Below are 12,803 nucleotides of genomic sequence, written 5' to 3' on the forward strand. Positions count from 1 at the left end.
ACTGGCTATTTGATTTTAGAGGGAGAAAAAAAAAATCTGAGGGCCAAAGAGATGACTCAGCACTAGGAGTACTCAGCTCACTCCCACCTGTCACTCCTGTTCCCAAGTCCCTCTCCTGCCTCCGAAGACACCAAACTCATGTGGTCAAACCCACCCATGGATGTACACATAGAATTCATTTTTTAAAATCCAAGATTTGAAAAAAAAAAAAAAAAAAAAAAAAATCCAAGATACAGAATGAAAGCCCACTCAAAATTTTCCAGAAAAAGTCATATGAAGAGCTGGATGCTTTATAATCCCAGCATTAAGGAGGCTGAGGCGGACTGCCACAGGTTTGGGGCTAGCCTGGACTACAGACACCCAGTCATCACTAAATAACGATATAAATTAAAATAAAAGTCAAACTGGGTTTTGAGGTACATGGCTATCATCTTAGCAACTGGGAGGTAGAGGCAAGAGGATTCAGAGTTCAAGGACAGCCTAGGCTACATGAGACACCACCTCAAAAGAAATTACAAGGGCTGGAGGCGTAGTGTGATGTAGAACACTGACCTAGCATGCGCAGGGCCTGGGGTTTGAATCCCAGGAATATAAAATAGATCAATTAAAAAAGTTTAAAACAGCCAGCAAGGTGGCTGGCTCCCCAGGTAAAGGCACTCGCGGCCGAGTCCAAAAGTTGTCCTCTGACTTCCACACTGTGGCACACACTTGTGCGTACGTATTTAGGAGAGAGAAAGACCCAAAGAGGAACAAAACAGGGGTGTGTGTCTGCTGCATCTTATTGCAGGATCCGGGGCTCAGAGCCCCGGATACAAGTGATGGGAATTCTGTTGATCACCCCCCATGCAGACTCCAGGCAACTCCCATCTGTACCCCGGACTTACACAACGCTGCCTTGGGGATCCCATATGTCCCGGATTGTGTCATCTGCCCCGAACCTGCCCTGCTCACACCACCTGATCTACTGAAACGTTACTGCTATCCAAGTGGGAAATGCAGTTGGCCACCAAATCAGCGTCACTGCCCCATCTAGCCATTTCCATGGCCTTTGCGCCCCAACCTTTAGGATTCCCAACGGCTCCACCCGGACTCTGACTATCACTAACTAGGATCTGAGCTGGGATGAGTAAAACCTAATGCTCAGGGCCACTGAGATGGCTCAGTGGGGAAGGACGCTTGCTGCCGAGCCTGATGACCTGGTTTCAATATCCAGGCCCCACGGGTGGGGCGGGGAGGGAAGGAGAGAGGCAACTGAGGTAAGCTGTCTTCTGACCGGCACATGCTCTGGGCACACCCCTCCCATCTCACCTCCACACACATTCAAACACCGAAATCCCTCCATTTTGGCCAAGCCAGGAGGCACAGGCCTGCCATTCCAGCTACTGTGTAGATGAAAGTGGAAGATGTGAAAGTGCAAGGCCTGCCCGGGCTACAGAGGAAGTTAAAGGTCAGCCTGAGTAACTGAGAGGTGTCTCAAAAAGTAAAGAGAGGGCGGGGGTTGTAGCTCAGTGGCAGAGTGCTTACCCAGTATGTTCAAGGCCCTTGGTTCATTCCCTTAGTGCCACAATGCCAGCACTGGGGAGGCCTGGGCAGAAGTTGGAGGCCAGCCTGGGCTACATAGTGAATTAAAAGGCCAATCTGTTATATAGTGAGACCTTATGAGAGAGAGAGAATATATGGAGCATGGTGGCACATGCCTATAATCCCAACAATTGGGAGGTAGAAGCAGGAGGATCAGGAGTTCAAGGTTATCCTTGACATAGTGAGTTTGAGGCCAGCCTGAGCTACACAGGTCCCTGTCTCTCAAAAAATAAAATAAATTCATAAAAGAAAATAAAACCTAGATCCAGTGGTCTGATTGACAGTGTCTCTTCAGCCTTCAGTCCTTCTCAATATCTGTTCTCTCTCCTGTCCCATGCTGCCACACAGCCAACTGCAGCCTCTACGCCCTCTGTTTCACCATCTTCATCTTGCCTGCCCTTCTTCCTCCAGCGGCCGGCCTTGATCTTGAAGGCTCTCTGGTGCTGGCTTAGCGGATTCACCCCAGAGCGTCCATCTCTGGTCTAGAGCCCACTCTAGCAAACTGAAGAAATAACTCTGTTCATCCCTGGAAGCATGCTCCCACCGAGCCACAGACACTGGCTCCAAGCCAGCAGCCTCTTTGCAAGCCACCCTCAGGTGGAGCGTCCCCTGACACACAGCAGCATTTTATTCACCATTGTGGGCATCGAGGTGGGGAGTGGCCAGAGGAAGCCAGGGGGGTGTCTGGGAGACCAAGGCGGATGGGCAGAAGAGGGCCAGGTGGAGCTCAGCAGCTGAGGTAGCTGAGTCACATGGCTGCGGCCCCCACCACACCCAAGCCCTTCCTGCAGCCAAGACGCAAGATCAAGCAAGTACCCTGGACCCTGTGACATCCCTCTGAGGTGCAGCTTCCAGGGCTGGTCTCCGTGCTTGGACTGCAGAAGGCGATCGGTGGCAGGTATCACCAGGCCAGGGGTGAAACCATCCCAGAGCTGCGCGGGCCATCCCCTGCCTGCAGGTCGCTGAGCGCTCTCTGGAGATGGGGAGGAGTGGTCAGTGGTCCCAGCATCCGGCTGACACCCTCCCCGCCTTTTCCCTGCTGGTGCTGATGGCTCCATCCCACCAGAGACAGGGGATCCTTTCCCAGTGAGATTCGGATTCTGGGAGGGTGCTCTCCTGGCCCCACCTCCCGTCAGCCTTCACCTTCCAGCCTCCAGCCTTGCTCACCTCAAATTTGCTCATGAATTCTGAAAAGATGCCAAAGAAGGCCTCTGAGGTAGTGGCCTTGGAGTCCTCTCCGAAGAAGGCCAGTGCTTTCCCTAGCTCCTCCATGGCCTCCCGCTGCAGCCCGTCCAAGGCTCGCAGAGCTGGCTGCGCTGTTTCCAGAAAGGACTACAGGACCTTAGTTAAGAAAACAGCCCCTCCTTTGCTGGACTGTGACCCCAGATAACCCTAGCTGCTCCACTCCCTGTCTGCGCTGATGGAATTTCCTTACTGCAGGCAGAGAACTATGTCTTAAACCCCACGCCAACCCCAGGCAGTCACAGGTTCCAGGCCACTGGTCCTTAACTTCACGCATAATTAATTCACATTCTGTAAGCCTCCGACTTCCCCCATTCTCTCCACAAGGGGACACTATCTTCTCCGGATACTGCTTAACAGTTTCTTGACCCTTGTTTGTTATTTGTTTTGTTGGTGGTGGTAGTTTGTTTAATTTTTAGACAGGATCTCATTATGTAGCCCAGGCTGGCCTTGAACTCCAGATCCTCCTAAGAGCTGGGATTCCAGCTCTGAGCCTCACTTTTGCCCACTTCTCAGACCACTCACTTGGACTGACCCTGTCTGTCTGACACTTTGGTTTCTGAGTTTGAGACGGCATTTCTTGTAACCCAGGATGTCTAGGAACTACCTAAAAAGCTGAGTATGACTTTTGAATTCCTGATCTGCCTACCTCTCTACTTCTTCCTAGGTGTGCGATACCATAGCAGCCCCCCTCTTGGTTTTCTGAGACCTCTTTTTCTTTTTCTACTCTCTTTTTCTTTATTCCTTCCTTCTTCCCTCCCTCCCTCCTTCTTTTTGTTTTCTTTGTTTTGTTTTTTTCCAAGACAGGATTTCTCTTTGTAGCCCTGGCTGTCCTAGACTTGCTTTGTAGACCAGGCTGGCCTTGAACTCACAGAGATTCACATGCCTCTGCCTCCCAAGTGCTGGGATTAAAGGCGTATGTCACCACTGCCAGGGTCTTTCTTTTTTCTTAATTACATTTTTTTCCCTAGTTCCTGTTATTAACGAAAACAGTTCATTGTTTCTGTCCTCCAAGGGTAAGCTTGTGCCCTCTACAGATCTGTGAGATTTAAGACAGTATCTGCCACACTGTAAGTCCTGGAAAACCCTCAGTGGCCCTGATTCAAAGTGTACAGTTCAGGGGGAGAGCAATTATTTAGTACTCAGAAGGCTCTGGATTCAGTCTCCCCAACACCTCTCTCACCTTGCTTTTGGCTTATAACGCCTGAGTGGCCAAGCTTCTCCTATCTCTTGTGATTTAATCTGGGCTCCATCACCCTTTAGGACAGATAGTTGTCAACATGTCAGTGACTTTGGGCTATGGGTAGGCCTGGTGGTAGAGACCAGACACTTGGGAGGACAAGGCCAGAGAACTCTTCAGTTCAAGGCCTGCTTGGGCTACAGAGTGAGGCCAGCCTGGGCAACCTAGAGAAACTCTGTCTCAAAAGAATAATGAAAGGGGAGGAACTTGCTATATATCTTGCCTCGCATGTCCATTGTCCTGAGTACAATTTTAGCATTAAAAAAAAAAAAAAAAGCACATAAGTAGCTGGAGCTCAGTGATAAAGCCTCAGCCTAGAATCCCCAGTGAGAAGCTTGGGAGTGTAGTTCGGTAGTCCAGTGTTTACCTAGAATCCCCTAGTGAGAAGCTGGGGTGTGGCTCAGTGGTAGAGCCCCTGCCTAGAATCCCCCAGTGAGGGGCTAGAGTGTGGCTCAGTGGTAGAGCACATGCCTAGAATCCCCCAGTGAGGGTTCAGTGTGTGGTTCAGTGGTAGGGCTCCTACCTAGAATTCCCCAGGGAGGGGCTGGGGGCATGGCTTGGCAGTAGCATACTTGATGGAAATCCTCTAGCGATGTGCTGGCAGCATGGCTTAGCAGTTGAACATATGCCTGCATGTTTGAGGCTGTGGGTGCAACCCCCAGTATCACAAACACAGAAATGAGCGCCATCCTCAGCTACTCAGCTTTTCATAACCACTTGGACACACGGTGACTTCCGCCTGGAACTTCTACAAGAGTCTACACTGACCACTAGTGTGGACCCAACCATCCCAGAGCCCAGTTCCATTCTGGAAGGGGTTGATTAGAGGATACAGCCATGACCACAGCAAACCTGTCCTCACTGGAGGGGGACATGCTCTGACAGGCCACCTGGATCTCACTAACAGTGCCATGGAGGTCGGCCAGGTCACCGCTCAGGGCTCGTTGGTTCACTGCACATAAGGAGAGGAGCAAAGACTTGTGGGGGCTGCACTCCCCAGCTCAGGGCAGCATGCCCCTGCCTCCCCCAGCCACACACCCAGCCTACCTTTGGCGGCCAGGGGCACGGTGGGCAGATCCTGAGCAAAGCCCAGGAGCTCAGGGAAGTGCTGGCTCAGTGATTTGGCAAGGATGTGCAGAAAGGTGGACTTCCCATCCACGGTCTTGGTGGAGTTTAGCTGCAAGGGATGAGCAGCAGCTCCTTAAAGCCCCCAGCAGACTTCTGGTCACATGACCCCAGGCTTTTCTGTATTCCCAGAACTCTCAGCCTTTCATACTCTTTCCAGCTTCCCTCCCCACTCTACTTTTCTGGATCCTAGAGCTGGGCTCTGGACTCCTACTGAGTCGTGTGCAGCCCCCACCCAGGGGAAGAACTTTGTGAGCATGACGTTTTCTTCTCCCCTGTTAAAACACTTTTTGTTTTACGAGCCAGGGTCTGATTTCGCCCACGCTAGAACTCCTGATCCTCCTGCCTCCACCTTCTAAACGCTGGGACTACAGGCGTATGCCACCACACTTGGCTTTGCTACCGTGACTTGATTTAGGCTTGTCTTCCAAGTCTGGCAGCTAGGGCAAGTGACTGCGGGGCTCTCACCTCTGTCAGGAAGTTGATCTTGAAGCCGGTAGTCTTGTTGGTCTTAGGCTGTCCATCGTTGAGATAGTTACCCATGGCCAACACAAACTGTGGGAAGAAAAGTTGGGGTGATCAAAGAGAGAGGCTCAGCCCAACCTATCCATCCCCACGGCCAGGAGCCGCAGGAGACAGGAGAGCAGATTAACCAAGCAGGGGTGAGAGGCTCCCTGACCTCCAGGATCTTGGCGAGCTTCCGGCTGTTTTTGAGCTCCAGGGACGCCTGTCGCAGGCACTCTAGGCTGCCTCGTATCTCCTCGGTCTTTTCCTGTAGGGTGGCCTGGAAGTGTAGACTGCGTAGGCGGGTCTTGTATTCGGGAACCGACAGCATCTGCAGCAAAGTCAGGGGCCAGGATTCACCCATCCCCCGCCAGGACCTTCTGCCCAGCTTTGGGGAGGAAGTCCTCTGACTGCTGAGCTGGGTATCCCTTAGCACGACCCTAAAGGGAGGTTCTCATCCGGCTTGTCCTGGCTCCGGGTGGGAACAGGGGCAGTCCTCACGAAACAGAAGCCAACTTCTGACTGTGGAGGTAGCAGAGGCAAAGGGGCCTTTAGCCACGGCGGGGGAGCTCCGGGGCCGGCCTTGGCACCTGCAGGACGAACTGGTCCGGCTCACTGAGGCGGCCCGGAGCCTCGCGGAAAGCCTGGTAGCGCTGCTCCTCGTCGGCGTCCGGAGCGAAGAGCAGCAGCTGCGCCAGATGCGCGGGCTCCAGGCGCCGGGGCTCCATGCTCATGAGCACCTGTCGCAGCTCGCCAGGGGTCAGCTTCAGGTGCGCTAGGAGGATGGCTGCAGGTAGGGCAGCAGGGTGAGACCGCCGGGCCGGGAAGAGGGCGGAGCCCAAGGGAGGGGCGGGGCCTCATGGCAGAGTAGGGGCTTGATGATTGGGCGCGGCTACGGGGCGGAGCGTAGTGAGGACACGGGAGGAGGGGCCTGAGAGAAGTGCCTAGCCGAGAAGGGCGTGGCATGAGAGTAGACCGAGACTAAGGGTCTTGGGGACTGTCAGGTGAGGGGCGGGATGGGACTTGTGAGCGGGGCAAGGAAGTAGAGAGGGACGAAGTGATGGTAGGCTGGGCCAAAGCCAAGGAATCCATTGTGGTGGGTGTGGCCAATAGAGGGTGCAAAGGCACTGAGTCCAGGTAAGGGGATACTGCTACCCAGAGAACAGGCCTTCATTTAATTTTAATCTCCCCACCCCTTTGCGGGTCTCAGCTTCTGTGGCCCTGTGGGCGGGGTCCCTAAGGCTTCTCACAGGTATTGTAGGCCTTCTTGTGGGACAAGATCTCCACCACTTCCTTCTTCCTGAAGGGCTCCGGGCCTGGCACTGGCTCTGGAAGGGAAACTATACAGTTTAATGGGGAATGGGAAGCTAGACTAGGGCTGTGGCAGGGCCAAGGGAGAGGTGTGCTCACAACCAATGGTCAAGGACCCTCTTCCCGGCCTGCGTCACCTGAACTACATCAGATCCAGGCACCCAAACTCCTCTCCTTCCTCAGCCTTTCATTTGTGGACCCCAAGATCCAGCCTAAGGCCTTTAACACGGGGTTGTCCGATCCCACACTGCTGTCTCCTCACAGGCCCTCCTCCCTGCACCCTTCAGACTGAACAATGAAACACAACAACTTTCTGAGTTTACGCTGCAAACGAGAACAGACTGCTTGGAGTCACACTGGACCGAGACAAGGAGATACCCAGAAAGGACGAGGGGGGGCAGGAGTCTGAAAAGGCTACTCATAAATGCCTTCTGCCCACCTTCTCCTGGCTTTGGGACTTTGTGCGAACTACCTGCCCTCTCTGGGCTTCCTCATTAAGAAGTGGAAGCGGTTCTAGGATCTAGTTTGCAGGATTGTCAAAGAGTCACACATGCAGAAGGACTTGAAGGTTGGAGACAGAACAGCATGATCTGGGGGCCGGAAGCCAGAGGATGCCCAGAAGGCAACAGACAGTGTGGCTTGTCCACATGGCCCAGGGCCGTCGGGCCACTCACTTGATGGTTTCTGGGTGCCAAAGTGGAGCTCCAGGTCCAGGTATTTCACCATGTCGCTCAGCTTATCATAGTCAGAGTCCTCCCCAAGCTGCAAGGGATCATGGGAAAAGTTCAGAGCAAGAAGAGCCCAGGCAGCTAGTCTGCCTTTGTCCTCCGAGGTCCATTCTGGAGTGTGCAGGAAGCACTAAATAGAAGATGGATGTGTGATGCCTTTAACCCTAGAACTCAGGAGGCTGTGGTCCCTGTGAGGTCCAGGGCAGCCTGGTCTACACAGTGAGACCTTGTCTCAAAAAAAAAAAAAAAAAGTAAGAAAGAACAAAAGAAAGACAAGACAACAAAGAGAGAGGCTACAAACAGGGCTGGAGAGATGGCTCAGCACTTAAGAATACTTGCTGCTCTTGCAGAAGACCCGAGTTTGGTTCCCAGCACCCACATCAGACAGCTCACAACTGTGAGCTGGTAACTCCAGCTCCAGGGTACCTGACACCCTCATCTGGCCTCCGAGGGCACCTGCACTGGTGTGCACACATCCACGTGCGCACATATACTTTTTTTTTAAAAGAAAGAAATGTTGCATAATCCACATTATAAGCTGAGAAACCCACTCCCCTTCCTGTCAGTAAGGCAGTCATTCTTGGCACTCTATCCCTGAGGAAGGAGGCTGGAATGGGAGAAGCAACCAGTGACAATCAAGAGGGCTGGAGACCTGAGGGGTCTTCCTGTTTTAAAGTCTCCTTGTGTGGATGTCTGGCATATGTGCACAAGCATGCCAGCGTGCACATGCATGAAGCTCGTGGTAGACTTCAGGGGTCTTTATCCTGCTGCGACACTTTTTGAAACATGGGTGCTAGGGACTTGAACTCAGTTCCTCATGCAAGCGCAAGTGCTCTGTCCTGCTAAGCTATCTCTTCAGGTCCATCTACCTTTTTTTTTGGAGATCATCTCTTCAGCAAACCAAGAGCTCTACCAATTAGCTAAGTTAGCTGGCCAATGAGCTTCAGGGATCAGTCAGTCTCCTCAGCACTGGGGCTGCAGATGGGTTGAGCTGGGTGTAGTGGCTCATTCCTATAATCCCAGCTCTTGGGTGGGAGGGGGACGTTGAGGCATGAGAATTACCATGAGTTAAAAAAAGAAAGAAAGAACCTAAGACAACTAGTCCAGCCTCAAGAGGGATGTGTTTTGCAGGAGGACAGGGTGGCATTTCCAGAGCCGCCCACTGTGTTTCTGACTTGGGGACACCTGTCTTTGGGAAGGCTGTTACTTCTCTGCTTGGGGTGAGATGAACCACGGAATATTCCACTGATGTTAGAGGAGGCCAGGAACTGGTGAGATGGCTCGGCAGCTAAAGGTCTTTCACTTGTTTGACGACCTGGATTTATCCCTGGGATTTATGTGATGGAAAGAGAACTGGCTCCTACATGATGCTCTTTGACCTCCACACCCACGCCTCCCCCACTAATTTAGTAAATGTAATTTAAAAAAAAAAAATCCTGAAGAAGAGGAGGAGGGGGAAAAAGAGGAAGAGAAGGAGCGGTCAGGAAATCAGTGTTACGGTCCACACCACTCACCCACTCTTCTCCGGGTCACCTACCTGACCCCAGATGGTGCCTTCTGAGTTCTCCACCTGCTCCCAGCGCAGTCGCTTGACGCTCATGTGGCTGGTCTCGCTGCGGCGGTGGCCCACGCCCCGGGACAGCATGGGGGGCGCACAGGGCACAGGTGGGGGCAGGGGCGGTGGGGGCGGGGGCGGGACTGGCTGGTTAATCTGGGTGAGGGGTTTGGTCAGCGACGGAGGGGGACCTCGGGGGCCATCGGAGGTGCGGGAGCTGGGTTTGGGGTCGTGGAAAGGCAGGGGCGGCGGCGGCGGGGGACTGAGCGGGGGCGGGGGGATGTGGTCGGAGATGGAGGAGTAGGTCAGAGAGCTGCCCTCCTCGCTGCTGCTGACACACTCGCTAGCGCTGCTTCTCTCGTTGGTCACAAAGCTGCCCTGGTCGTCGTGGAAGCTCATCTGGAGAGAACAGGGCGAGTGGGAAGTGAGCCTGCAGCCCTGCAGGCAGGAGCGGGGGCATGGGGGCTGAAACCGGCTGAAACCGGCCAGCAGCGGGCTAGGGCCTGACGGTGTGAATGGGCTAGCCTGAGGTGCGTGGAGGACAGACTGGGACAAAGAAGGGGCTGGTCTGAGACACAGTAAGCGGCTAGGGATAACATTAGGGAGAAGATCGGGTAGCCTAGGGAGGGGTCCAGAAGTGATTGGTGGTTTGGCCCGTGTGCCTGGGTATTCTAATATGGGGAATGGGGTAAACTGAGACAAAATATGTACAATAGCAAGGGTGGGAATCACTTGGGACAGCTCCAGACATGGAACAGGGTAGCCCGAGACAGGCTCCAGCAAAGACTGGGGCAGGAGCGAAGCAGTTTGGGGCAGGGCGTAGCGAAACTCGCCTCCTGCAGGCCCTGGGGGACCCTGCAGGCTCTACAGCCCTCCCTGGCCACACCCACTCGCAGGCCCACCTCCTCATAGTCATTCTCGGGTGTCAGGAAGTCGTCCACGATGGTGACCCGCGGGCCCAGCTGCTCGCTCAGCACGTCCAGGAAGCGATCTGTGTCCCGGCTCCTCACAGGCCGGGAAAAGGCGAAGAGCTTCCTGCGACTGGGCGGCCGGATGGGGTCTGGGCTTGGGGGGCTGTCGGGGTGGATGGATCCAAGGCCTGGCTGTGGGGAAGGCGCCCTGCTGCTGTCCAAGCTGGCGTAGGGGTGGGACTCGGAGCTGCTGGGGGAGGCCAGGCCTCCAGAGCACAGAGGATCGTAGCAGGGGGATGGCAGGAGCTGCTCACTGGGCCAGGAGACTCCAGACAGCGTCCTGGGCCCTTGATTGGTGGTGGAAGGAGAGGAAGCCCATCAACCAGTGAGCAGCGTGGGGTGGGGCAGGGGTCAGCTGTCTGTCCCAGGATGTGCTTTCTATCTACTGCCTCCAGACCCCCCCCCCCAAGGTAACTAGAGACCACAGTGGGTGGAGAAGACTCCGGTTCATGCCATACCCCTTCTCCTCTGGGTACCTATTCCAAAGGTCTTACCGGAACCCACGAAGGATCTTCCCACAGGCTTCAGGCAAGGACCACCCCCGTCCAGCAAGCCTCAGACCACACACAGGAGGCTCATAGGGTCTGGGAGGATCTGCCTACCCCCGGGGCTTTGCCTATCCAGGCCAGCACTCTGTCTGTCAGTGAGTTCTATCTCTCTCTCTCTCTCCTTTTTTAAAGTTTTGAGGCGGGGTCTTGTTAAATTGCCCAGGCTGGCCCTACCCTCATTCTGCAGTCCAGGCAGGCCTAGAACTATGATCCTCCTGCCTCGGCTTCCTGAGTAGCTGAGATGACAGGACTGTGCCACAGGCAGAGCGGGTCTTGCCGAGACGGCAGAGAAGCTAGTTTCCCAGCTACAGCCTGCACACAGCATACATATGCTTTACAGCCTGTCCAAGAGCCACATGCTAAGGTGACTTGTTTGGAGGACACTTTGCTTTTCCAGCTGGGGTGAAGGCCACAGAGGACAAGAGAGGGGCTGGGACGCGCCAACCTTGATGGCCCGTCTTGATGGCACACTCTATGGCTCAGCCGCACACCCTCTAGGGATGTGCCTGGGAGGAGGGACTGAAGCCGGTACCCCGTCAGGACCAGAGGCTGGCTGAGGCCGTACCTGCTGTGCCTACCAGGCTGGGGACTGGTGGAGAGGCTCGGGATTTGGACACCGTCCCCATCTTCCCTTTGAAGCTGCTGTTCAGTCGAGACTCAAGCTCCGCATAGACAGCCGACATCTAGGGAGCAGTGAAGAAGAGTCAGCCTTCTCCTACTGCTTCCCTGCCATCTCCGTAGGACCTCAGAGACGATGCATTGCCAGCTTGCCCCAGCTTGAAACAGCCCACGCTCTGGCCACGCAGCCCATGCTCATCTGGTAGGCAGAAAGCTCTCACCATTTTGGGGTTGGGGGTCTCCGGGAGGGATGTGCCATCACCAGCCTGACGCTCTCCTGGGATCAGAGGTAGGGGCATCTCAGGGCAGTCAGCGGGACCTGCCAGGAAGGTGCCATGGAAACCTCGTTATTATATCTGAACTCTATGGCTCCATCCAGACCTGCCTGGCCCCCACTCAGCCTCACTAGCCCCCGATTTCCTCAATGTGCTGATTAGTCTAGGTTGTCATCCCAGTGGGTTCTGGAATCAGCTCAGTCACATTTCTGGGTGGGTCTGTGAATGTATGGCCTGGAGGGATTAACTGGGATAAGAAGAGTCATCTACTCCAGGGTGGGCAGGGCCTTCCTGAAGCAGCTCAGATATAAAGAGATGATTGGAAGACAGTGTTTTGCCCGCCTGCCTTTCCTCCTTGCTGGCCAGTGCATCTGTTCTATTGCTGCTGTGGCTGCTGCATCCATCAGAACCCGGATTCTTCAGGCTCCCAATGTAGACAGGATCAGCAGCTCTTTGGAATCCTCCGGGCCTTCAGCGCTGAATGGGGACTGCTGACGCTGACAGCTCAGGGACTGAGCAGCTACTGGGCGCCCAGCCTCTCCAGCATGAGATGGCCATGGTTGGACTGCTCATCCCTGATCGCAAAAGCCAACCTAAGAAATCCCCTTTGGGCTTGGCACTCACTCTGTGAGCTCCGTCCCTCTAGAGAACCCTGGCTAGCACACTCATCATGTCACTAAGTCCATTTTACAGAAGAGGGAGCAGCCCCAGCCTTTCCACGTGCGGCCTTACCACAGCTGAGGCTGGCTTCCAGGCCCTGGGAGCGCAGGCTGTGACGGCACATGGAAGAGGCCCTAAGGGAACTCCGTGGTTGTGGCTCCGGTGTGGGCTCTGGTGTGGACTCCGGCTCCAGGTCCAGTGAGGATTCAGGTTCTGTGGTAGGGCAGGCAAGGTTTGACATGAGGCCCTTGTCAGCTTCCACAAGCAAGGGAAGAAAGGAAAGAAACCATAACCAATATGTCCTGCCAGGCTCTGGGACCTTCCCACCTTGTCCCCAGGGTAACAATACAGTAGTGGTGAAGATAAAACCCATCTTCAAACCATGTTTTCCAAGAGCCCTACCACTGAGCCACACCCCAGCCCCTCACTGGGGGATTCTAGGCAG

General features: G+C 54.5%; 1 protein-coding gene across 1 annotated transcript in view; it reads right to left on the reverse strand.

The window, feature by feature from the left end:
- Positions 1 to 216: 216 nt before the first annotated feature.
- Grid2ip (Grid2 interacting protein) overlaps positions 217 to 12,803 on the reverse strand; it is a 27,170-nt gene continuing 14,583 nt past the window's right edge. Inside the window, exons 8-21 of the mRNA XM_055598480.1 lie at positions 12,431 to 12,571; positions 11,645 to 11,742; positions 11,371 to 11,488; positions 10,189 to 10,544; positions 9,269 to 9,685; positions 7,678 to 7,765; positions 6,943 to 7,020; positions 6,283 to 6,479; positions 5,868 to 6,023; positions 5,657 to 5,743; positions 5,111 to 5,240; positions 4,897 to 5,015; positions 2,749 to 2,913; positions 217 to 2,554 (exon numbers count right to left, since the gene is read on the reverse strand). Of these exons, the coding sequence (XP_055454455.1) occupies positions 2,483 to 2,554; positions 2,749 to 2,913; positions 4,897 to 5,015; positions 5,111 to 5,240; positions 5,657 to 5,743; positions 5,868 to 6,023; positions 6,283 to 6,479; positions 6,943 to 7,020; positions 7,678 to 7,765; positions 9,269 to 9,685; positions 10,189 to 10,544; positions 11,371 to 11,488; positions 11,645 to 11,742; positions 12,431 to 12,571 (2,222 nt within the window). The 3' untranslated portion in view covers positions 217 to 2,482. The remainder of the gene's footprint in view (positions 2,555 to 2,748; positions 2,914 to 4,896; positions 5,016 to 5,110; positions 5,241 to 5,656; positions 5,744 to 5,867; positions 6,024 to 6,282; positions 6,480 to 6,942; positions 7,021 to 7,677; positions 7,766 to 9,268; positions 9,686 to 10,188; positions 10,545 to 11,370; positions 11,489 to 11,644; positions 11,743 to 12,430; positions 12,572 to 12,803) is intronic.

The sequence above is a fragment of the Psammomys obesus genome, unplaced genomic scaffold (genome assembly GCF_907164565.1).
Source record: "Psammomys obesus unplaced genomic scaffold, mPsaObe1.curated_primary_1811, whole genome shotgun sequence".
Classification (NCBI taxonomy): Eukaryota; Metazoa; Chordata; class Mammalia; order Rodentia; family Muridae; genus Psammomys; species Psammomys obesus.